Source organism: Anopheles moucheti, chromosome 2 (assembly GCF_943734755.1).
Source record: "Anopheles moucheti chromosome 2, idAnoMoucSN_F20_07, whole genome shotgun sequence".
In the NCBI taxonomy this organism is placed as follows: Eukaryota; Metazoa; Arthropoda; class Insecta; order Diptera; family Culicidae; genus Anopheles; species Anopheles moucheti.
Genome location: NC_069140.1, coordinates 94,284,419 through 94,309,013, shown reverse-complemented (window position 1 = coordinate 94,309,013; position 24,595 = coordinate 94,284,419). Strand labels below are relative to the sequence as shown.

Below are 24,595 nucleotides of genomic sequence, written 5' to 3'. Positions count from 1 at the left end.
AGCAGATTTCTGCGAAACGGATGCCAACAAGAGCAAACTTGCATAATTTTAGCGATTGCACATTTTATTATTTATGAACGAAACAAAACAAACGAAAAACAAATTTTAACAGGCCTAAAACCGTGTGAATTCTTCGCAAAATTAAATAGACTGCAAATAAATATCATCTAACCATTTCATTTCTTGTAGATACGAACCAACTGTCCCTGTTCGTCGTACGTGTAAACCGGATCTCGAATTGGATCCACCGGAGAGTACTTCAGTTGTGCAGAAAACCCATTCACCTGGCGATCTTCGTCCGTGACCATGGTACTGAACACGACGCGCTGCAAAGTGTTGTCCGGAGACAGTATGTAGTACTGTCCTGAGAACGAGTTGGACACAGCAACTACTGTGCGTCCACCATCTTCATCGTAATCATCCTCGTTTTCGTCCTGCGGTACTTGTGGTTGTTCGGTCGTAGCTGGTTGCTCTTCCGGCTGCTGTTGCTCCTCTTCCTGCTCTGGTGGACCGTATGTTTCAGCTGGTGCAGCTTGTGGCTGAACCTGGGGTTGAGGTTGAACTACTTGCTGCTGGAATACATTGGCGCGTACTGCCGGGAGAGCCCTAAGTTGTCCATTGACCGGCAACAAAGGACGTTGGGCGAAATTGGCGGTCAACGGACGGTTAACAACCTGTTGTCGAAGATTCGCACGCTGCTGGAAGTCATTTCGTCGATCGGAGGGCAGTCCTTGCACCTTCAGCGGATCCAATTGGTCCTATGGTATATAACAAAAAATGGCTTAGTAGTGGAGACCCGGAGATCGCTCAAACAATACTTACCTGTTCGGTCGTGGAAGATGTTACCGGGCTTGGTTGCGTTACTGGCTCAACGGTAGTACTAGTTGGCTGTTCCTGAGCAACTTGACGTCCAGCAAATTGTACGTTTTCGCGTGTTATTTGAACATTAACACGTTGAGGTTGGGGTTGGAGCAATAACAATGGTGCGCCGTATTCTGTCGGCAGACGAAATTGAGCTCCTTCCGGACGCCATCCGGATGCAGGATACGGTGCCTCGGCAGTGACCGCAACCGCGAGGAATGCTACCAATGCTACGTAACGTTGCATTTCGCTGTTCAATTGTCTTACTCTCGATTGCGAACCAGCGAAGACTGATGGTGGTTCTGAACAATAACTAGACTTTTATATTTTGAAATCTCATTGATAGGCAATCCAATCGCGAGGTAGGTCAGTGTGCAATCGCGTCAAAGCCATTCGGAAGAACACCGAGACGCTGCTGTTGCTGAAACGTTTGGTGAGCAAATCAATCTTTCTGATTAATATGCACCTTGGGTGCCTGCGTGTGTCTGAAGAAGACACCGCGATAGTGCCTCGCCAACCATGGACAGCGCAATAAAGCTTAATGTATGCATGCTCTTGGTTGCTTCAACACAACAATGCAGCGACGAATATTACCAACTTCGCATATAGATCATCAGCGTAAGAACCCGCCGCGGTGTAATTGTTGTAATAAAAAATTCCGCGCAGCGATTAGTTAAACATCCTTTGAGCGGGACTTTTGGCGCTACGAATATCGCTTCCAGAGTTGCGCACCACCCATCTGGTAATGACACGTGCGTGCGCTTCTGAAGGTTTTATTTCCTTCTTATCCGGTTCGTTCTCTGTGCATTCACGCAGAAAAGTTGGGGAATGGTGCGAGATGGTAGTGCATTTAAAATGCGCAAGAAGAACTTGACCTCAGCGTCGTGTCATATCTGCCAAACGTGTCCTTTCAGATGGTGAAGAATTGATAATTCATCAAAATATTCGTCACCCCACGATCGGTGTTGCTCGCTGAAGTAATAATTTACTCCCGCCCGGTAACCGCGCTGGTTAACATGCAAAGCACGATTTGATTGTGCGTGGATCGTTGAGTTGCTTGAGCCCCGGCTTCGAAAGGTGGGGGTGAGTGATTCATGTTCAATATCGTACTTTGTGGTAATGTTTTGTGTTGGTTAAAAAATATGCATTATAGAACTGTGCATTCCCACAATACAAATTAGATCAGTAAATTTCTTCAGTATTTATTTTTCTGCTTAGATTGTATTTGAAGGGAACGATCAAAAAATACCTTCTAAGATTGAAAAGAATGTATTCATGAGGTATGTTATATTGAAAGATACATTTTTGAGAACATTATTAATAAAAATCCAGACAATATCAGCCACCTCGTGTAGAAGTAGATACGGGACGAAAAGAAATCAATTCACTCATATAAACCGTTCAGTTCGAACGTCAAAAAGTACAAACAACATCATAACAAAACAAACCTTATTCTTCAATTTCATTTTTATATTCCTTATAAGAAAGTTTTTTCCTTAAATAAAGGTAAAATTACAACAGGCTCGTAAGCTTCCACCAGCTCCGTATGATCGCAAACTTCTAACGACCATTTTTTGTTTTAGAATACGTCTGAACGCAGCATAATATGTCCCTGCACAGCGATACTTCCGAAGATTTATCGCGCAACTCTACCGAGATGGGACTGCCTCCGATCAATTTTGTCGATGACAAATATCCCTACTGCATCGTCTGGACACCGATCCCGGTTCTGACTTGGTTTTTCCCGTTTATCGGTCACATGGGTATCGCTATGTCGAACGGCGTTATACGCGACTTTGCCGGACCATATTTCGTTTCCGAGGACAATATGGGCTTCGGACGACCAACGCGGTATTTGCGCCTTCATCCGGCGCACGCCTTCGGAGGATCACAGAACTGGGACGAATCGGTAATCAAGGCGTCGGCCACGTACAGTGCGAGAATGCATAACCTGTTTTGCGACAACTGCCACTCGCACGTCGGAATGGCATTGGCGCTGATGCGATACAAGGAGTACAGCAACTGGAACATGGTGGTGCTTGCATTCTGGATGTTTTTCAGAGGAAAGTACGTAGGCGTACGAGGATTCATCAAAACCTGGTTACCGTTTCTGATCATACTGACGATTTGCGCGCTGGTCGCAATGTACTCCAAGTGGACTATCTAGTAAGTACATTCGTAGAAAGAAAAGTCTGATCGATGCCCAACATATTACATTTCATTCCTTGGGATCGTTTCTTTTCACCCCCGCCCGGAGGCTGATAACTAATTCATTAGACATAGGTGTACTGGATGTGTAAATCAAATGAATATACGAAACCCATTTACGACTCCTGCCAAACCACGCAGGAAAGCAGTAATTTATTAACAAAACAAGAAGTTTACAACGGTGTGCTTTGCTGCAGGGAGAAAACGCATTTACGGATAGGAACTGTGTGCGGCATCAGCGCTCTTAGAACTTCTTTATTTGCTCGTTGATAGCATCAGCTTGCTCGAGCAGCTTCTTCCATTGCGGTACAGTGAGGCTAATACCTTTCTTGGAAGGTAAATCTTTCCCATCCTTGTTGTAATATTCTCGAATGCCAACGTACACTTTACCCTTGAATTCATTTACCGTCACTTTGCGGTTTTTGTCCAATTCGAAGACATTTGGATCATTGCCGGTATCCGAAGATTTGCTTTCCTTCTTCGCTTGCTTCGCCGGTGTACGCTGTTGGGCACATGAACGGAAACATGATAGAATACCTGGTTTGGATTCAGGGAATAGTGGCACTTACATCTTCGAAGCTGGTATCAGAATCTGTTGAAGATTCTTTTTTCTTGTTCTTGGGCATTCTGTAGATCTTCGTTCCGTATCGTTTACTTTCAAGACAAGCGGAGGAAAAGTAGCGCGTTTTTACACAATGGTTGCACCTCGTTGCCCAAACTGTTTTCCGATTCCGTTGTCAAAACAAATTTGACAGCAAAAAGTTCGCGTTTTGGCCAATACATGGTGGACAATATTCAACAGTGATCATTTCAAATTTGAATTGGTAGTCGGGAATCGGGTAATCCAGTTTGCATAAAATGAATTAAATTGTTTGAATATTTAGTATTAATCGGGTTTCTTGATTGGTTACCAAACGCCAGCGAATTTATCTATATATTAACGTTTGTATGCGCTAAGGAAACCCATAACGCCAATACTTAGAAGATGGATGAAACGGAAAGCATCCTTCATCTTGCTCAAACTTTCCATCGGCTGGTACGAAATTTCATACAAACCAGCTGTTTTCAGATTTCCGATACCAGGAGAGCATGTTTTTCAAGAGGTGACACCTCCAGCGTGGAATAAATTTACCCTGAAAGTAAGCCTAGATGCTATTTCTAGCATCAAGCGCTAGGATAATTTACAAAAAGAAAAAAAATATTAAAATCTTGAGGTCGAAAACCCCTTTGAAGTATTCTAATACATGAATACGTTGAGGTAATAGGAAACATAGAAGTTTAAGCACGGGGCAGCCCGGTGGTGTATTGGTAGCAGTGCCGGTCTTCACACGACAGAGCAAGGTAAAATCACAACCGGACCAATCCCCCGTACGCAGGACTAACTATCTGGCTACGGATAAATAAAGTAAAATAAGCCAGAAATGGTAGGCCCAGACCTCTTGTGCCAATAAAGAAGAATAATTTTGAGTACACTGCATAGTTCTCTTGCGTAGCCGTGTAACCGGGCCCGATACAGCTAGTAAAATGAAAAAAAGATATTAAAGGTTGCTTAGGATAAACAGAACAGTATATTTGGGACAATCATTCAGTGGAATTAATTTTTAACACTATTATTCCATGCAATATAAACATGCTATGCGCCCTGCGTACGGTTATATGCAATTATCAAGTTTTTTCTCTGTTGAATCTATTTTTTGCTTATGTAAGAAGCGCTGGACGATCGTTGAATGAAGCCAGTGCCGGACGGTTGTCGTCCAGACGCCACTGTCTTGGGAATTGTCCTTCCGGATGTTGTGGGAGTTGTCGGTGGCAACAGTTTTCTTTGGCTCGATAGCAATCCAATAGAACCTGTGGACGGTTTTTTCAACCCAACCGGCATCTGTTGTACCTGTGGTGTTCCGCTTAACGATGCTGGCGGTCTCATGCCGACGGGTTTGCGTAATGCAGCAACTGACTTCAATTGCGCCACGGAAGGTCTTGGTGTGTCCGCACGTACTGTAGCACCACCAATGGACAACCGCGAGACGGACTGGAGCGTAGATGCGGATGAGATTTTTTTCACCGCTCCAACATCAACCGGTGGACGTCTTCGTTCGATGCTCAGCAACGAGCTGGAACGGGAATGTGCAAATTTGGGAGTTGAAACGAGCGACTTTCTCGATATGGAAGATGCATGCTGGGGAGTAATGGTGCCACCGAAACCATTCGAACCGTCCTGCGTGGTGTTGATCTTCATCAGTAGTAAAGCCATATCGATCTGGCTACGAGCTTCCTGTAGATAGCTGATAACGTTTCGATCACATTCAAACTGAGAGTTGGGCGTATCGGCAGGCTTATCATTAGGACTTGAAGTGATGAGCGTTTTCATTGCTTCGTACGCATTTTCATCGGCTACACTAGTATGTGCGGGACTGAGGATTCCATCGACCACTGGTTTGTTTACGGGATGTTCAGTATTCAACATCTCACGGGTTTTATTATTTATGCCCACGCTCTCAGATGATGTATTCGACTTAGTTTCACCCTCTCCAGATTGTCGGCTCAGTAGAGATGAGCTATTAGGAATTGTATCGTCCTTGCCTTGATTTTTTCCTCCAATTTCCTCGTTCTTCATCTTATCCTCTCCTGGGTCGCAAACACCCGATACTATGTCAATACGTGATGAACATTTTCCTTCGGCCGGTGGTGTCGAGAAAGGTTTTTTCATCGTCAATCCTGGACTTATGACATTCACCTTGGGTCGCGGTGATTTCAATGGAGAAAGCAACATGGCCTGTTCCTTCCCTTCCTTCACCTCTCGAATGCTGGCCTCGTAATAGTCTAACAGGTTCGAGAGCATTGCCTTCGAGACGAGTGCACAGCTTTCCGTAACGTCCGGCAGCAGGTTAGATGAAGCGTTGTTCTTGAACTTTGAAAACACCGTCGGTCCTGTTCCTTGTACCTGCCAGAAAGAGCTTTCACGGTCGCTTTTCTCCGGACAGCTGCATCGCAACAGCTCGTAGCTTAGTTCTGCCCTCATGCCGGATTTGTTACACTTGACGGTGATCGTCAGATTATCGGTGTTACTTTTTTCAGCCTCAAAGTCCAGGTACTGTAACCGCAGTCCCATCGACTTCAGCAAGAGTGTCAAGTTGATTGCGTCAATATCGAGTGGCTAAAAAGGAAATCCAAGTGCCGCAACGAAACGATGGTTATGAATAATTTTGGTAATGCTTGCACACCACGGAGGCATGTGCGTACAGTGATGCCCTTTTTGGGACATCACTGTTCCTCGCGGAATACTAACAAGATGCGTCAGCGTCATTGCTCGCAATGATTGGTATTCTTGGGTAAAGTTAGAATATGCCAATCTCTTAAGCAAACAACTAGTTTTACACTACTTTAAGGTAAGCGGCAATGTACTTACTTTTGTTCGTTCCAATTCGGTGAACTTCTTTTGCACTTCAATCCATTTTTGGATCAAGTCCGGCAGCTTAACATTATTTGTCGCCATTGCTCTTTTCGCAATCTCGATGCAATTCCACTCGCAATCAACGCTGTGCAGAACACGAGAATTAATTGTAACTAAAGCGTTCAGAAACGGTTTTCTAAAGTGACAAAATAGCCCATTGCCTACTTCGAACTCTGCAGCTAATTGTTTCGTGAGCTCAACAAAGCGACGATCAACGACGGGCCAAATCGCGGTTACCAACGATCGGTTGCTTTCAAGTGCGGATGCAATAAACAAATTGGGAAGCCGAACACTTTTTCGTTAAGTTTATTTGACGAATATCATCGAATTTGGTTTGGAAAATTGAACGATTTTATTTTCGTCCTTCAGACCAACCACTGTGGGAAAACATTCCACTGACAGCTGTGACAATTCGGCATAGCAGGTTTTTAGTTCAATTCTTTCCTCATAATAACATCGGCCAGCAAGGGTCGTGAAGCAAGGTTTGGTTCATAAATAGTTTTCTATTACAATTAGTGCAAATACAATCCCACCGCAAGCATAATCCGAGGTAAAACATGCGTTTTGTAGCAGATTTTTTGTGCGAAATGATTTACTGAAAGTGAGTGGTGAATTTGCGAGGTTGTGTTGTGATTTGTTTATATTTCTGTGCTGCCTCGTTGCCGCCCATATATTTAACCCTTTGGTGTCGTTCCGTAGTGAATTTACTGATAGTCCTGTGCACATTTCTTCAACAAGTACCAAGGATACGCATCCTGTCTGTTAGAAGATTTTTAATCTTGAGTGAGGTAGGGAACTGTGCTGAGAATGTGAGCGATCACGTGGTATTTAGACTGTGAAACTGTGCTAAAAGTTCCAAAAAGATTGGAGTTTAACTCACCAAGACAACTCGGAACACGTCATCATGATAAGGGTATAACATTATTGCATCATAAGTACAAATTCTAGAACATATAAATAGTGGAACCTTCTTTTTAAGACATCACAAATAAGTTCAAACATTCGGGAACATTAAATGTGGAATCTAAGACAAACTGTGTAGGGAAATTATGACGAAATTAGTTCAAACGTCTTTTGGTAACATAAAGGAGCAGTCGTACGTTTAATAATTTATAATCGTTTAAACATACGGCAACAGCGTACTGATAACATTCAAACGGTGTGCATCTCTGCGTGACCGCATACGCACCATGTGTCGATATGCCACCAGCAAGCAAGCAACGGTAGTGGTGTTGGTGTGATGCTAAATAAAACGATGTAAGCAGCAATCTTTGCTTTAGTACTTAGCGAACTTTCATTGCGTTCGGAGTGCAGTGGCTCGTCGGTGTTTACAACGAACTGAATACTTACACCGTGTAGGAAATATAATAAAACTCCCTACACAAAACAAGAAATTCGATCTTGTTCTGTAGTCAGCGTGCGACGTCAGGTTTCAGCGATAAGGTGTCGTCATCCTCATTCCGCAGTCCGTAATCGGCGGTAAACATTGTTCTCTATTGCAAGGTTGTAAATTGCTCCACGGTTGTGCCCTGTATGCACGTGTGTGTATGTGTGTTGTGTGTGTGTGCTGCTGCTCTGACAGCTGTTTGGCTGGTGGTCGCGTGTGTGTATGTTGGTTCGTTCTGTAGCGATCACCATCGGTCAAGGCCAACTGTGTCTCGTCTGTACAGGCGATTGTTTTGTGCCGTGTAAATCGCACATTGATTGATTATTTCGTCCAGCCTAATGGTTTGTTCTGGTGTTCCAGCTCTGAACATCAAAAGCAGCAGTACAACGAAGACACAATCGCATAAGCTACCGTCGTCACGAAAAGAGGGGAAAAGAAGAAATCCGCACAAAAAGGCCGGCCAAGTGAGGAACGAGTAAACAAACAAACCGGGGAAGCAACATGTTGTCGCACTTGTTGAAGGATACCAGCGTGATCGTCAGTACCGGCAACGTGCTGAATGTGAGCGAATTGCGCAAGAAGGCCGGCCAAAAACCGACCGATGAGGTAAGAGAAAGTATCATCTGACCCGTGGGTGGCTAAAACCCGATTGATTTCACATTTTGTGCTGTAAATATTTACCCCATTCAACTCTATCGGAATGTCGTATCGCCTCCAGTTCAAGGTCAGCATCGCTGAACGTTGAAACAATTACTGGCTAACTTCACCACAGATTAGTTTGTGCATGGTTAGCTCTTTCGAGTTGGTTGGTTTGTGGTTTGAATTTATCACCATGACAACGCTGTATTCTTAGTTTAAACAAACAAACATATAAAAAAAAACATAAATGTTCGAGTCTTTGCTAGAAGTTCGAATGGTGTGCACTGGAAGATGGATCCTAAATGGATACGGCAGAACTTTGTGGTCACGATGACTTGCAAAAAAAAAATCAGTGCACCAAATGATCAGCGATGATGTCATATCGTGCAGCACAATACTAAGAATCGAATGCGGATTTCACAGGGCACGTGAGGTTCAGGGTAATCTTATCGAAAGGGAAATGCTAGAAAATCTGGCAAACGGCCATGTACACCCGGGAGCATTATTGATTGTACGAGTATACACATTGTCATCAGTAATGTCGTCATCGATGTGCGTCTGACGTCGTCAAGGTCTAAAAAAAAACAATCGATCATGATTACATGAGCTGGAAGGAATAATATTCTTCGGATTTATGTCGCCATATTTTCTTTCTGCAATTTACTTTGAAGAATTTTGCTCGCAAAATTATGCAAATATGGCATCACTGTTGATGGAATAGGGAGTACTTTAAAACCTACACAAACAAAAACACACACACGAGCAGCTTGAAAGTGGCTTCAAGTCTTTTGACGCTAATTTCCGGCATTATCGGATGTTACCGCAATCTTCCGGTGCTATCGCGAAACCAGTCTTCCCACCAGCAGGATGAAAGGAGAGTAATTCTATCGACCGTGAAATGATGGTGTGTTCTTTCAACCGAGAAGCTCGTTAGTATGGTTAGGATGCGAGAAAAATGATGTTTTTCGCATAAAAAGGATGGTTTAGTGTAATCAGTCTCAGACGCATACTGCACCAACGGGGCGCTGGTAAATGCCTTCGGGATACATTTAGAATCTTCACCGAAACATCACTCTGCAAATATGTAGTCTCATTTGTATTGTGTACTTATGCATTCCAAGAGTTCTCTGTCATGCTTGAAGCGAAGGATAAAACATTATTCTTACGTTGCCACATGAATGAACTGGCACACGAGCTGGGAAGAATAGTGTGTTCTAGCTGAAGAGGCAACACAAGCAAAACGTGACGATGCATTATAAATGCACACTATTTACGGAATGAAGGAAGACACCAGAACACACTCGCAACCATTCCGCGCGCGTACGATAAGAGAAAAGTGGAACGAATGACGAATGATAAGCGTTCAACCACGATTGTAGATAAAAATGACATCAACCGATGAGGTGGATTCATCACGTTGCGGGACGTATATCCTATTTACATCCGGGAAAATGTCGGACCATTCGTGCTTCGGTTTTAAGCGGTTGGTCAGCACTAATTTACTGAAGTTCTGTTCATTGTGTCTTCAGATCTATTACCTCTGCCGTCAGGGAGAAACCATCAACACAGATCAGAAGGCGGAAATCAATAGTGTAAATCATAGCACACGCTGATGGCAATTTGGCACCTATCTGTTAAATAGGAACAACGTTATGATAAGTAGCCTCATTTCTCCATCGTTCGAAAGCTCCTCAGGAACAGCTCGGGTCATGGGGCCAAAAATCTTTCTGAGCATCTTCCTCTCGAACGCGACTAACAGTGTTTCGTCAGTTTTGGACAAAGCCCCTGTTTCAGATGCGTAAGTGAGTAATGGAAATACAAAAATTCTATATAATCCTAGCTGGAACAGTTACCTCCGACTGTAGAGAGACCGTCAGCACGTACCTCAACCTCGATGTTGTTGTCAGTGCGTTGTTACCGTTGGACAAAGATAAGTGAAGTTGTGGACGACTTCAACGGCGAGCTTGCCTATCTGTACGTCACCCTTTGCATAAGTTAGGATTTCCAACAATAATCCAACCCGGTCCGACTAAGATACTAGAAATACTTTAGCTACAGGCTTGGAGAGATGAGAATTGCGGCACTTCATTTTCACCCGGTGCAAGATTGATGGCTGCTTGTAAGATGTGTTTGCTTTGCAAAAGACGGCCACCTCTTTCTAATATACTGTTCGTATAGCGATTTTTCCGCCTTGCGAAGCATAAAAAAGCGAAAAAACTTGGTGCTGTAATTATGCCGCACATAGGAAGGCAAATGGGCAAAAGCGGGTCCAAACCTGTCCCTCGGGTTTGTTTTTCGGCGTTTATAAAAATAAAAGAAAACTGTCCCAAATGTGTAATTTCCGCTTGTGATGGTCGTTCTTCACCGCTGTTCCGCACTTGTTATAATGCACCAAGCACCGAGCTGAGATTCATCCGCTGTGCTATCTTCGTGTGTTTTCGGTTGGGAAAGAGGGTTTAGACGTTTTTTTTTTGGGCGATAACAAACAAACGGTGGGTCAGCTCGCGGTCGATTAGAGGTTAGAGAGATGGTTTTGTCCTTTTGTCTATAATTCAACTACATACGCACCTCGGCACTAATCGGCAGTTTGGTTTGCATAATATTTTGCACCAAATGTGCTGACCTAAGCCAAACGCTTGAGAATCGCTCAAAAGGCCCGTGTTTAAAGCGTTTGGAACCATTTCACACCGTTCCGTTGCTTCAGTTTTTTTTGGGCCGCGTTCCGTAGTGATTGCTACATGATGTTTGATCTTTTCGCTTCGGTGCATGTCTTTGCCCCGGTGTCGTAAATACACGAGAATCGCCTGTTGCGCAATTACCGGTTCGAGTAATTTCACGTGTCAATCGTTTGTCGACGAGACGCAGGCAGATGATGTTCCCGGGTGTCGTAATATGCGTAACGTTTTTAAATGGGTGTATTTCCCCAAACTGTTTTCCGTACATTCCGTGTCGAAGAGTGATGCTACTAGAAAATAAAAAAAAGGCTAATAATGTTAGCGGTAAAACGGAAATTGCCCATTCCCCAATAAATTTCTCCGCGACTCAAAAGGTTACCGCCGTTCAGGCGTATCCATTGCGCCGGTGTTGGGTAAACATTCGTTTTAAAATATTCGTCCCGTTTATTTATATCGCCACCATTTGGGGAAAACCACCTTGATTGACAGCTCTGACCCACTCGGCTTACCCCGGGCGCACTGCCAAATCACAAGTTTCGACGTTTTGCTATTCATTTGGCTCCATTTTTATACGTTATCCATTCCATTTTCCAGCTGACCGACTGTCTTCGTTCGACGTTCGGCGACGCGGAAGTTACCGACCTGCTGCCCAGCCGCCGTCTCATCACACGCCGCAACAACGATCTGCTGGAAAAGGTGAAGGAGCATCCGCGGGCGGACATAAAGATTGGGGCGAAAATTTTCCTCAACCGTTTCTCCGAACCAGCGCTAACCGAGGCGGTTGAGAAGCTGTTCGAAACGCTGAACGTATCGTACTTGGACAATCTTATACTGGCCTACCATCCGACGGCGACCGGAAGTAGCAACGGGACGGACGGTACCAACGGTGCTGCCCAACCGGACGAACCGTCGGAGGCGGAAGTGAAGGAGGGCGTAATCGAGTGGGCGGTCGGCAGTGACAATGCGGTGGGCTATTTGAAGAAGCTCTGGACCTTGCTGGAACGGTACGCCGGTGATGGGAAGATTGGACAGCTCGGCATTGCCGACCTGGATGCGGACTCGCTCAAGGAACTGTACGATGCGTCGACGGTACATCCGTCGATAGCGCAGATCAATCTAGCGGCATGCTGTGTTGTGCCACCGCAACTGCAAGCGTACTGCAATCAGAACGAAATTCAACTACTGACGCACAGTGACCCACAAGGTAAGACATTCCTGCCTTTTTCTTGCTGCTAATAATTCAATTTTCCCCATTTATCGTTGTAGAGCTGCTGCCAAGAGAGGTACTGAACGAGCTAGAACTGGCAAGCTACGGTGCGGGCTGGACGTCACGCTATCAGGTGCACATCAAGTGTCGCGGTGTGCTGGCAGCGAAAGGGTTCATCGTCAGTCTGGAGCGTTCGAATTGAGCGAATCCCCGCTTACCGCTCACCTTTCACCGAATGCCATTCCGCGGTGCCGCATATTGTTTTGGGGGAACAACCGGCCATGGATCGACGACACTGCGGGTCAGTTCCGTTTCACCGAGATGCACACAGGACACACACACACATTTGCACTGGCTATTAGAGGCACAAGAAGACGACACTTTGGACGAAGGGTTTCCCTTTGAGCCAATCCGCCCGTAAAGGAATTCCACCGTCGTGACGCATTCGGGCCGAAGATGGTAGTTGTTGTGTTGAGTGTTTTAGCCGATGTGTTTAGCCGTCTTCTATAAACCATAACAAAACAGCAAACAGATGCACTTAACAACATTCGATGTTAACAGTAGTGTAAGTAAGCGAGGAAGCAGCGGGGTTAGTTCCAGCTGCTGTACTGTGGGGAACAGTGGGGAAGCGTGGGGGAAAAGGGAAGAACAAGTATTGCCAGCTTTTACAGGATGAGGCTTAGTTGTGTAGTAGTTTAAGCACACAAAACAAAACAAAAAAAGACATGAACGCTTTTAGGTGGTACTGTGGCGTAGGCGACATGTAGGTGCGCTTTCGTGTTTTTCTTTCCGAATGGGATGAATGAGGCCTTTATCCGAGGTGTGACGAGAGGCGACTTTAGTAGCCGGTTAGTGTTTACGCAATCAGCAACGCACGAGAATGTTTCCGTAGTTTTGTATCGCTTTTATGACTATTGATAACTACTATTATTATTGTTAGCAAATGGTGGACCGATGATGAGCTAAGAGAAGGAGAGAAGGAGAGTGCGAGTGCAGTAGGACAGATGTTTATTGTTTTGTTGCAACCGTTTGTGTGCCAGCAGGATTGTCTTCTTTTTTCAAGAACAATGACAAGAATGTGCCTGAGGGGGAAAGATTCGATTCTGCCCGTTCGGCATGGTAAGGGATAATCGCGTGGTTTTATCATTAAGATCAGTACATGTGTAGGGCGTCATAGTGCTTCATAGCCAAGTGCAGCCAGCTGTCTTTTCAATGTGATTAGATATGTGCTGCATGATCGTTAGTTTTATGTGACGGATAAAAAACAGGATAGCAGGACAGAAAATGGAATTAAGCAAACTCAGCTTCTTGTCTCCCAGAGACTACACACGGTTCACAATCACGTTTAGTACGGTTGGATTGCATACTTCACCTGGCAGTGGAAACATTAGCACTGTGCAATACAAGGATGATGAGTATCTTTACCAATAAAAGAAAATCCGTCTTGTGGATATATTTGTGTACAAATAGTTGCAACATTTCGTTCATGTAGAATATATAAGTTCAGTACTTCGTAGTATTCGTAAAGGTTTGCAACAAGCTTTTGAACATATCGATGGCAAACTTCATGTCCAATCATTAAATAGTTCCTTAGATATTTTGTGGCTTAGAAAAAATCCTTGTAGATTTATAACTGGAGCCTAACCAAATATTTTTTGCTTAAATACTTGGTCCTGTTGGCTTCATACCAACTTCAACTTGCATAATTTCCATCTCTGCAGGCTAGATTCTACATAGCCAATCCCTTTGCCTGCGCTTATACGAACTGTGCACAAAACGAGAAGCAAAAATGAACAAACGCCTTACCAAACTGTGGAAAGAAAATCTTTTCACCGAATTTTACTGCACCCGCGGGCGCGGCTTAAAGAGCGAATCGCGAAGCTTTATTGTTAATTTATTGCGTTCGGCGTTGAGCTGCCATGACTTTGAGACATTTTCCCCTCCACTCATTCGTTCCTTACTTATTCGGTTCCGTTTCGAATGCCTTCTCGTTTCGTCGACGAAATCGATCGATCGAACATCGAAATTCTGACAAAAACTGCGCGCGCACTGTGCCATTTGAATCGGATCGAAAGAAAAAAGGAAACAGGAATTGGATGGCCGGGTGCGCCGGAAAGGATGATATACGTTTCATTCATTGACCGATCCCATTCATCAAACCGGTATTGCTGCCTTTGATTTTTGTTGAAAGATTTAGAAGGCAGTCGGGAGGAAAAGGTACGTTCTTGCCATGCCATGCCAGCACATTTCGTCGCCAGACTCGAACTACCTGGTGTACTTGCGTGACGGAATAAGCGACATCTTGAGCGGTTCTTATGCAAAATTCCCTACCGACATCACTCGGTTGGACGGTTCGATATACCCCGACTTTATGATGAATTCAACGATGATGTGTATTTAAATCTTAAGATGTCATACAGCGAACGAAACAAAAGTCTCCATCTCCCGTCCTGACGCTGGGTGAGATTTATGGGTATTGCTCCGGTGAATTGATACTGGAGGGCCAGTTATTGAGGATCGTTCTTTGAGCTTTACCGATGAAAGATATTCGATAGTAACAACCGATGAAAGAAATATTAATAACAAATTAAGTTACGAGAGTGTTGCGTTGCTATCGTTGCCGTTTACTGCTATCGATCAGTTCCCTACATCACTCCCTCCCTTTAGTAACAATATTGTTCCGGTATTGTGGTCACACAACCATATCGTGTGATGTACTCTTTTTTTGGTCAGGCACTGTCGTAGTGCTTATCGGGAGAGAATCTTCTTGCGCCTGGAGTGTGTTCTTGGGAGAGTGTGGGATCGATACGCAGCCACACATGCGTGCATGATCCTAATTCTGCTTGTACGTACGACTTGCTTTTGTTATCGTTGACCTTATCGTGCTCATCATTTGTTTTACATTATCTCTCTTGATCATTGATCTCAATCCTAACAATACGATCGGTAGTGCCTCAGTCAATTTCGGGCGGTTGTGGCACAATGTTGCGGATTTTAATTGCCGGTGCAGTCTTTCTATTTGCTCGGTAGCTTTCGGATCGTATGGTGTTGTTCTTAAGTGATCTATCCCTAATGAACCAAACATGCGTTTAAAAACAAGTGAATGTGAATGCAATCGTTAAACAATGGTGGTTTAATTCAGATGGTAAAAGTGCACGTGGTAAAATCTATGCTCTAGTGATCTGGTGATGTGTTGTATCGGAGAATGGTTGTGTCGAGTGATTTTTTTTGTGGCTTACTAGTGGCCTACTAGGCATAGTGTTAGCGCAAAGTGTTTTCAATCTTTCTGTTAAGAAAGCCAAGCGAAACTTTCGCAAATCAAGTGTGTGGTTGCTTGGATGTGATGTGTTCTGTGTGCAATTTTTCTGTTATACGCTTCCTTAGCGGCAAGAGAGCACGTGGTCTCATATTCGTGTAGATGTGTCAGTGTTGTTTTCGTTCCGGGTAGATTTCATTCCCTCAGCGTCGGTTTCAGTGTTGTGTTTGTGTGTCGGTGCGTTGCAGCTTCGCCATGTGCTCATAATTGATCGCATCAGTGTTAAGCGCAACGACGCTGCTTAAGATATCAGCGATATTGTTCTGTTCGCCAGGAACGTGATCTATGGTAAGTACTCGCTTTTTGTAGACAGGAGGTTAAAGTTTTAGAAAAGAATGCTAAGGGTTCAGGACCATCCTTTTCGATTTGTTGTAAAACGCCACCTATTGCATGATTTGATGCATCAACATTTAATGTCAGTTTGGTGTTTGGTGCGGGATGCACAAGGATTGCCACATTTGCCATATCTTTTTTACATTCCAAACCAATTTTGTACTGTCGTTTCGCTTGTTTCCTATAATATTTTTTTGTAGTATACTTTGTTTATGAGCGGCATGTGGTATAAATCGGCGGTAAAAATTTATCGCGCCTAGAAACCTTTTCAGCTGTTTAGCCATCATTGGCTTTGGATAATCAAGTATTGCTAGGACATTCTCTTTTTTAAGACTTAAACCTTCGGAACCTAGAAAATTGATGGATTGTTGATCTATTTGGCATTTTTCAGCATTTATGGGTAAGATGTTGTCGCGTAAACGCCGAAATACGGTCCTGAGATGTTCCTTGTGTTAAGGTAAGTGGAAGCAATACAAATATCGTCTATATATGGGAACACAAATCTATCATAAATCTATATCAGTCTCCAAAATGTGTGTGTAAATGCCGTTGCAGTGTTTTCCCTGCATTTCTTAAGCCAAACGTCATAAACATAAATTCGCAAAGGCCGAACGGCGTCGTTATTGCCGTTTTCGGTATATCTTCTCTCGCCACTGGTATCTGGTGATACGCTCTCTGCAGATCGAGACATGTAAAAATCGTCAAATGTCTTGCTTTACGAGAAAAATAAATTCCTTCATTTTATCTAAAGGCAACCTGCGTGGACGGCTGAACACAGGTGCGCTTGTTGTTAATATTTTACGTTCGACTTTGTGGCGGGGGCTTCTTCAATGGATTGAGCTTCGTAATATCGTTAAATTCGGCTAAAATTTCCGCGAAAGGATTCCAGGCAATTCCCTATGCGTCCAGTAGTTACTTGATTCCTGCTATCGAGCAGTTCCCTACATACTATTTCAGACTCTTTCGTTACAATATTCAAGAAATTGCCTTATTCCGTTCCACACATCGCGGAACATCGCGTAACGCAAGCCAAAAGCTGCAATTTATCTAGATGCAATTTGTGCTCGAGCGCATCGGCATCGGTACCAATCCGGTGCGCTATGGGTTTGAGGGCTTGAACCCGTCCGGAGGTCGCTTTCCCTGGCGTCTGCAAACTTATCGGCAACATCTTCCGGTTGTCTTTACGAAAGGGCGCCAGGGTGGAATCGACTTTCGACCACCAACCCGTATGGGACAGGCATCGATCATGGGCACCAAACCCAAAACAAACACGGGGGAACATCTTGCTCTTCGCTTCCTTCGGCCACAAGTGCGTGTGGTAACGCACTTTACCTTTACCCGCGAGTATTTGCAGCTGGAACGTATTCGTTCTCTTGCGCGCCCCCAAATCTTGATGCCAGGGTTCACCGCGGCAGAAGACGAACGAATGTTGGGAGAAGAAAAACAAAAACACACACACAGCCACGAGCGGTTTGGATTGATTCTGTAAAGTCCTCGGCGCGCAGGAATGCTGTGCGGTTGTTTTTTCTGCAAGGCGCTACGGCAATAGAGTCGTTACGGGTTGTTTTACCGAAACATCAGCACCGCGGCACCGTGCGACGGAGTGCGACGGAGTAAACAAAGTAATTATTTTATATCCGATTGACCGGTGTTGATAATTCGACCTTAAGACACGGTGGGATGGTTTTGCGCCCGGAGGGTCTTTTAAATGGTACGACGCACGTCGAACCCGTTGGATCCTTACCGATCCACTCCCCCTCACCACGTCCCCACGGTATGTGGACGCCAATCTGGTGAAGTGGGTTGGGCTTGGCGAGTTTTCACTCCATGTCGATAACGATATCGATTGAGGTGCAACGGGACGAACGGGACGATCCTGTGCGCTTGGCCAACGCAAGCCACCCACACGCGCGCACGGGCAAGCGATGAATCGAACGGATAAGGGACCTCAAATCCAATCGATGCCGTCCTGGAAAGGGGAGGCACAGTTTTACTTATCTGCGATCTTCGATCTTGCTACGCTGTGTTTTGTTTGTGGGAGATACTTACATAGGATAGTTTCATACATGTGTACGGCAGAATCTTACACATAATTATAGCTCAGCATGGGAGATCTTGGTGTATTACGGTTTAAATATATAAACATAACTTAAACGAGATAGTTGCAATATTACTCTGTAGAGCGCTGGTCATTGCAATAGATCAGAAGTTGGGTTTGGACAACATTCTTCACAACATTCCCCATAAACGCTTATTAACACAAAATGCAATTATCTAGCAGTGCAAAATTAATTTATAATGAAGCAAAAATGCCAGCGCGTCCGAACTTCCCATCGCAGGTGAATTTATTAGTGCTGCTGTTACTCTCTTTCTCCGTTCCCAACCATCATGCATGCGTCTCGATGACTCGATTGGATTAATCTTCACCGGTCCATGCCTGGAGCTCAGGGCGTTAATCATCAAAAAACCCCCCCTGGCCCCGCAGACGTTTGTCGTTTCGGAGCGATGGAGCGCGCAGGAATTCACACCACGGCCAATTAATCACCAATCCCGGCAATGGACACGCCAGTGCGGCACGCTAGAGCAAAAGAAAGAAACACCTTCCCGGTCGATGAGTCGCGCCCATGTTTGGCAGGCACCCAGGGACAGGGTTTGTGATGTGTCCGAGACATCGAGTTCCCCGCCCTACTGTCCGGCAGATCCAAAGACCCGATCCGGAGCGGCGCGCGTGTGTGTGGCTATGGTCAATAATGTCACCGGCGTGGCGTGATCGGAATGGGAATTGGCCACGATCATATCCCGCGTCCGGACCAAAAGACCGCCAAGGATGATTGAGCGGGGAAGTAAGGTCTTCGCATTGCCTTCCGCGAATTCAGGGCGCACCTTTACGCGCGGTCTCGATATGGAACGGAAGTCGGCCGAGTTGTCGGATCGTGTCTTGTGCCAATTTATGTTTGTCTCTTCGGCAAAGACGAAACGATTGCCTGGATAATGATCGTTGAATATGGTGGAACAGGGCTGGGATATGGGCGAGCGTCGAGTAATTAAGGAAAGTTGCTTCTGGCGATAATGTTTTTTTTTGTAATTTCAAGTGCCGCAGAATGTGGTATTGGAGCATCTTTAATTGATCTTTCTTTTTAGCATTTTATTGTTTCCGTTTAACGTCTGAAGTGAAATTGTTGGTAACTTTCTTTATCATGCTGCGCATGGGCTGTAACTCCTACAAGTATGCAATTGATGAGGACACTCTATTGCATCGATCACTACTGGGTATTACACATCGTGCTGAAATGACGAAGGTTATTGAGCAATTTCCAGAAAATTAGGTTCTGGTTGGCCCTCTTTGAAGGGTTGGTGACGCTCACCTGTAAGCTTGAACTTCTAATTACACTGTATGGATTTGGGAACCGCTAAAAACTGGTCATTTTGCACTAAAGTCCAAGGATTTCTGTTCGATATCACGATTTTTTCAAGGTATTAAAAAGGTAAGGTATATTATTATATAGAACTTATGTAGTTCCATTACTCACTTACGCTTCTGTGATATGGGCTTTATTCAAAACTGACGAAACACTGTTAGCCGCGATCGAGAGGAAGATTCTCGAGAATGATACCGGACGACCCAGCCCGTGAAGTCCTTTTAGGTCGTTCACAAGGACAGAGGAGCCGTGGTAGGCCCAAAATACGATAGAGTGATGGCGTTGATGCGTCCACCAGGAAGGCAGGGATAATAGCTACAGACATCCCTCGGGACGGATGGTCGAAGATGTCTATTCCATCTCAAGGTTGGAAGAGATGTTCTTGATGAGTTTGAGTTAGCCAATTTCATCTTATACTCACTATTAAAACCCCTGTAATAATTTGTGTTTATAATTTAATATAAACACGTTCATGTTCAGGAGATGTTTATGTCAGCACTTGATTCCATCCCTCCTGAATCCATTAACATTTCCATCCTGTTCAACAAAATTTCTCACCTAACGACCTCATTTAAATCCAATAAATCTTTTGTTTTCTCTTTCCTTTCCTTTAAATTCCAATAAACGGGAACAATTCATTGTTTGCCATTTCCGCCTGCTCGCCTAGTTAAAGATCAATCAGTGAAGAAAACGCATCTTTTATGTTGCTCTTTAAACTTCCCAACTTCTGTAGCGCAGCCTTCCTTTCCGTAAATGTGTCTCACGTGTCAAAAACAAGGAATCAGCCTTCAATGGTCCCTGCATTCCCGCATTCATGTCACCGATGTCAAATTTACCGCAAATTTCTGCCCACAAAGATCTGTACAACCTCTCAGGCCACTCACCGTGGGGAGGGGACATCCTGATCTTTCCGAAGTACGATGGGAATAGCAATGAAAGCAAGCGAAGGGGAAAATCGTATCCCATTTCTTCCATATCTTTGGGCTTTGGCCGTGTCGTCCAGTGCTGGTTCTCAAGTTTCTCCGACTTCGACAGCATCTTGACATCTGGCCCAAAATAAATCCCATTGTGATCCCGTGCGTGTTGACGTGTTTCCCAGCCGTTCGGGTTTTTGTGGTTCGGCCCAGCACTAACCAACTTCTTGTCAACTTTGAGCGAATTTTTCATCGATTTCCCACTGTCCTGTTGTGCCGTCGCAGGACGCTATCGATCCGCATCAGCGTACGGCCAGCGTACTTTGCGCGCGTACGACCCGATCCTGCTGCGTTCTGGCAGGATGCGAAATTCCCGTCTTCCGATCGATTTCCCGTCGTTTCAACGTGTTCGCTCGAACATTGCGCTCGGTTCCCCCTTTCTGTTTCCATAGTTACCGAACGCAAAAGACGACTCGCGCACCGCGGGACAGTTTTCTTGCTGCCGATGTTTTTCGATCGATCAAAGTTTGCTTGCTTTAGAGTCCATATCGCATCGTAACGTTGGGTCAGCTTCTTAACCTTCCGCACGCTCGTTAACCTCCTTGCGCGGCGCAAGACGCGCACACGGTGTGGTCTCCGACCTTCGATAGAGTGCGCTGTGTGTACGCTAAGCGCAAAATTAATATATCGAATTCCCATCAGGTTTGGGAAGTCCTGCAACGAGAGGGTCGAATCGGCCGCGGCCGGAAAGGCGTTCTTCGCGAAACCCTGCTGGGGGGTAAAGGAAATCTCTACAGGACATGCGCACGGACATGATTGTCGATCGTGAAGGCAATCGTGGACTACCCGTTATCCTTGTGCGTGAGAATTTCCAGCCGATTTCTTTTGCTGCCTTTGCATACCATAAAGGCAAAAAACCTTCTAGTGAGCATCAGGCGTAGCTCCGTCTTTTGGAGCGCAAGAAAATCAATCTGACAATGACAACCGGCAGGACTCCTCAGCAAGGTATTTAATATTCCACTTTAATTGGAACCATTCTCACGTTTGATTCTGTGCTTGTATGTCGATTTTTTGTTAAACTATGCCTACCCGTGCTAGGTTAATTGGTTTGTGGATGTTGGCTTTTTCGTGACTTTTCCACTTCATCGAAACCGTCCATTTCGAACGGTCCAGGGGGGGTTCTTTTACGAAATGCCATTAAATTACACGATCCGTTCCATAGCGTTAATGAGTTGAGGGTAGAGAAGTGTGGCATATACGGAAAAGTTTGGTAGTCCGTGGAAGAGTGTCTAACCCCTTGGTACCTCTGAATATTTGATCTTAAATGACTCATATTCTTAATGAGCTTCCGTGTGGGCAAGATGTTTACTAGTTTAAGGTAATTCTTAAGAAAACTCATCGATTGTTTTATGCGATTCAGACTGCATTCGACTTTCTTTGCGATTGTACTACGTGAATGCGCCTAAAAGTATGCAATATATTGTTTACTCTGTCAACTACTCCGTGACTACTACTTCAGGATTTCACAAGTTCTTTGTTGCTAGTGGACATGTAGAATTATGTCTGAGAAAGTAATACATTTAAGCCGATCCGATAAAAATCCGATCAACGTCCTGTGTTAGATCACTTCCATTAGTCATCTCCGGGGCGATCCCACTGATGCGTCGATACGGTGTCATTGCAATCGATTAAGATGGTAGGTACGGTCCATGCATCACCATCATGCCCTGCTGCAATGAGTCAACATCATGCCCGTTTTCACTTTCGAGGCCATCGTGCTCCTGGCACGTGAAGTGTCGTCGGAATAATTTCTTGCGCAACCGTAACCCCATCGTTTACACTGGAACGGATCGCCAAGGAGGCATTATTCAAACAAACGGCCCACCGAACGGAGCGTGGACAATTTTCCGCTCTGTAAAGCTGAGGGCCAAATGCGTTCGTGGCCTGTTTTTTTGCTGCTTCTTGTAAGCAGCTTTTGTACATTGCCATTGCAAGAGTGAAGGGAGACTGTAGAAATTATACGGAAATTTCACTTTCGAAGTCACTTTTCCAACCCCGGTGGAAATAGATTAGATGTAGCTTTTGCACATGTAGTTGAGTAATTTCTTGAAACTAGAGCACTTTTCAGACAAGTTGCATTAAAAGAGATTATGAGTCATTAGATGGCAAACTGAGGAGAAATTTCATTTGAATGTAGTTAATGTTAACAAAAAGATATTACATTGACAATATAAATATACATATTGATCCAAAAACTTTTGTAGTAAAAAAAATAGGGAATTGGACATTCATGGATATTTTTCGGTCAGTTCGTTTTCCTGTAGACAGGAATTTTTCAAACGTCAGCTATGCTTAAGAATTCACAATGGGTAGGTACAACTCCTTCTCCAAACCGTGTGAGACGAACAATAACAATGTTCAAAGAATCGTTCTATTTCTGGGAGTTCAGATTTATGCTCGAGGACCCTTATATCCTAAATATAGTCATAGTGGCATCATGATTAACAGCTATTGGCACTGTATTTGATCTTATTCGTCAGTTGAAGTATTTTCTCAGGCTGCTAAGATGCTAAGATAAAGAAAAAAAACGCTCTGGTTGCTGCGTTTTGAATATTGGCGATGGATTTAAATCAAATCCCCTCGTTGCTGAGCAACGAACAGTACAGTGCATGCACTCCGTGTGAGTCTTTCGCGAGGTCTGTGGCATTCCTTTACCCAAAGAATCAGTAAACTACCTACGGCAGCGTGGCAGCAGACATGGGGATAATTTGATGGCTTTTTGCGCTTAATTAGCGAGCAAGAAAATGGGCTGGCAGTAGTGGGGCAGGGGAATAAAAAGTCTGCCACAGATTCGAACCGAATCGGTCCCTCGATCACATCTCGTTGCGTGCACCAAATCGGCGCACATTGCACACGACATTCCGTTCCGTTTGCGCCCGCCGATGCGTGCCCTTACGTGCGTGTGCAACAAAGTTACGCAAAAAAAAAACCGGAGCGTCGATTAGTCGCACGCAATGCTCCTGGCCGGGGGTTGTCTTTTGGCAACACCCTTGTCGAGTGGTTTTAAAGCGATGTAGCTTAGTTCCACGGTATTACTGTAGATACATTCATAAATTACCGATATTGTTTAGATAGCATTTAGCCACGTATTACACAAATTTGGTAGACAGCCTTTAAAATGTGATAACTAACCTAAAAGTTACCTCAAGCAAAGAACACAGCTGAACACAGCATCACACGACTCTATGCCCATACATGGTCGATCGGCTCAGATCAGATGGAACAGTAAATTATTATAAGCCTTCCGTCGTATCGCAATCGATCAACCCCACGCGTGGCACGCTCCACCTTGATTGCGCGTACTAACTGCTTTCCTAATGAATTATCTTCCGCCCGATGCCCTCACTGGTCGGAGCTTTCTGCAGGAAGAGATACGCGTACACCGGCCAGGTTCAACAAGCGATCGGATAATCTGTTAATAGGTTCGTCTGATTCCGCTTGCCCTTGCATACAACTTCCCCTTTTTTCCTCGCCATCTCCTTCTCTCACTTTGTATGGCATGAAGGGACCAACGGTGGAAAAAGCCCACCAGAACCAGGTTTCCATTCCCTCGAGCGATGCGATCGGTTGGATGCGATAGGCCAACAGTCAACGCGAGCAAACAGCGCGAGGATCTCTATCCCCGTGTGGGCCACGGGAAAGATCTTCAACATTTCCTCCGAGTGCTCCGAGGAGTTTGGGGTTCGAAACGGTACGCGTAGCAACTATTGGTACGGTGTGTTAGATTACAGAATCGGCTAAAGACATACGCTGCACATCGAACGAACTGGGGGAGTGGCGCTAGGCACGAGATACGATCGGGGAGCAATACGAACATCTTCTTTTTGGAGCAAGAGATATCCGACACAATATCCGACTGTTTCTTCGCTGTTCTTAGGCCACCATACCGCTGTAACCTTTTTGAAGGGAGTCGTCGAAGGTCTAGAGAATGCGGGAAAGGAGGGCTCAGACGTACCAGAGAGCCCGGTCAGTGAACTGTTTGTTCGGTTCAAGCGATCGATTGCACTCGATGCAATCGATGGGACCAAACGAGACGAACGGATGTCGTCGTCCACATGCTACGAGTTAGCGCGACTGATCGTCGGATGTCTGTGTTTTCTTCATTTGCATCACTTCCTGTTTCCA

General features: G+C 44.8%; 5 protein-coding genes across 11 annotated transcripts; 2 read left to right on the top strand and 3 right to left on the bottom strand.

Annotated features, from left to right (window-relative positions):
• Positions 1–176: 176 nt before the first annotated feature.
• On the bottom strand, positions 177–1,107 carry LOC128306921 (activating signal cointegrator 1 complex subunit 2 homolog). Its single transcript, XM_053044594.1, has 2 exons — positions 823–1,107; positions 177–758 (listed from the first exon to the last, which is right to left on the bottom strand). Exons 1-2 carry the CDS (start codon positions 1,105–1,107, stop codon positions 177–179), a joined length of 867 nt encoding a protein of 288 aa, XP_052900554.1.
• Positions 1,108–2,467: 1,360 nt separating this feature from the next.
• On the top strand, positions 2,468–3,251 carry LOC128306966 (transmembrane protein 222). The gene has a single exon (XM_053044653.1). It carries the CDS (start codon positions 2,468–2,470, stop codon positions 3,026–3,028), a length of 561 nt encoding a protein of 186 aa, XP_052900613.1. The 3' UTR covers positions 3,029–3,251.
• Positions 3,191–3,778, bottom strand: LOC128306997 (RNA polymerase II transcriptional coactivator). Its single transcript, XM_053044699.1, has 2 exons — positions 3,639–3,778; positions 3,191–3,571 (listed from the first exon to the last, which is right to left on the bottom strand). Exons 1-2 carry the CDS (start codon positions 3,693–3,695, stop codon positions 3,314–3,316), a joined length of 315 nt encoding a protein of 104 aa, XP_052900659.1. The 5' UTR covers positions 3,696–3,778; the 3' UTR covers positions 3,191–3,313.
• A 571-nt stretch (positions 3,779–4,349) lies between these two features.
• LOC128306816 (uncharacterized) lies at positions 4,350–6,767 on the bottom strand. 2 transcript variants are annotated; one of them, XM_053044444.1, is made up of 3 exons: positions 6,686–6,753; positions 6,476–6,605; positions 4,350–6,223 (listed from the first exon to the last, which is right to left on the bottom strand). In XM_053044444.1, the coding sequence occupies exons 2-3, from the start codon at positions 6,560–6,562 to the stop codon at positions 4,757–4,759; spliced, it is 1,554 nt and encodes a 517-aa protein (XP_052900404.1). In that variant the 5' UTR covers positions 6,563–6,605; positions 6,686–6,753; the 3' UTR covers positions 4,350–4,756. The 2 variants fall into 2 exon arrangements, with proteins under 2 accessions (XP_052900404.1, XP_052900396.1); XM_053044436.1 differs by having other exon boundaries at positions 6,476–6,767.
• LOC128306893 (glutamate--cysteine ligase regulatory subunit) lies at positions 6,425–13,874 on the top strand. Of its 6 annotated transcripts, none has more exons than XM_053044582.1 (4): positions 6,425–6,455; positions 8,268–8,513; positions 11,816–12,425; positions 12,488–13,874. In XM_053044582.1, the coding sequence occupies exons 2-4, from the start codon at positions 8,409–8,411 to the stop codon at positions 12,628–12,630; spliced, it is 858 nt and encodes a 285-aa protein (XP_052900542.1). In that variant the 5' UTR covers positions 6,425–6,455; positions 8,268–8,408; the 3' UTR covers positions 12,631–13,874. The 6 variants fall into 6 exon arrangements, with proteins under 6 accessions (XP_052900542.1, XP_052900496.1, XP_052900533.1 ...); XM_053044536.1 differs by lacking the exon at positions 6,425–6,455 and adding an exon at positions 6,944–7,070; XM_053044573.1 differs by lacking the exon at positions 6,425–6,455 and adding an exon at positions 6,979–7,002.
• Positions 13,875–24,595: the final 10,721 nt, after the last annotated feature.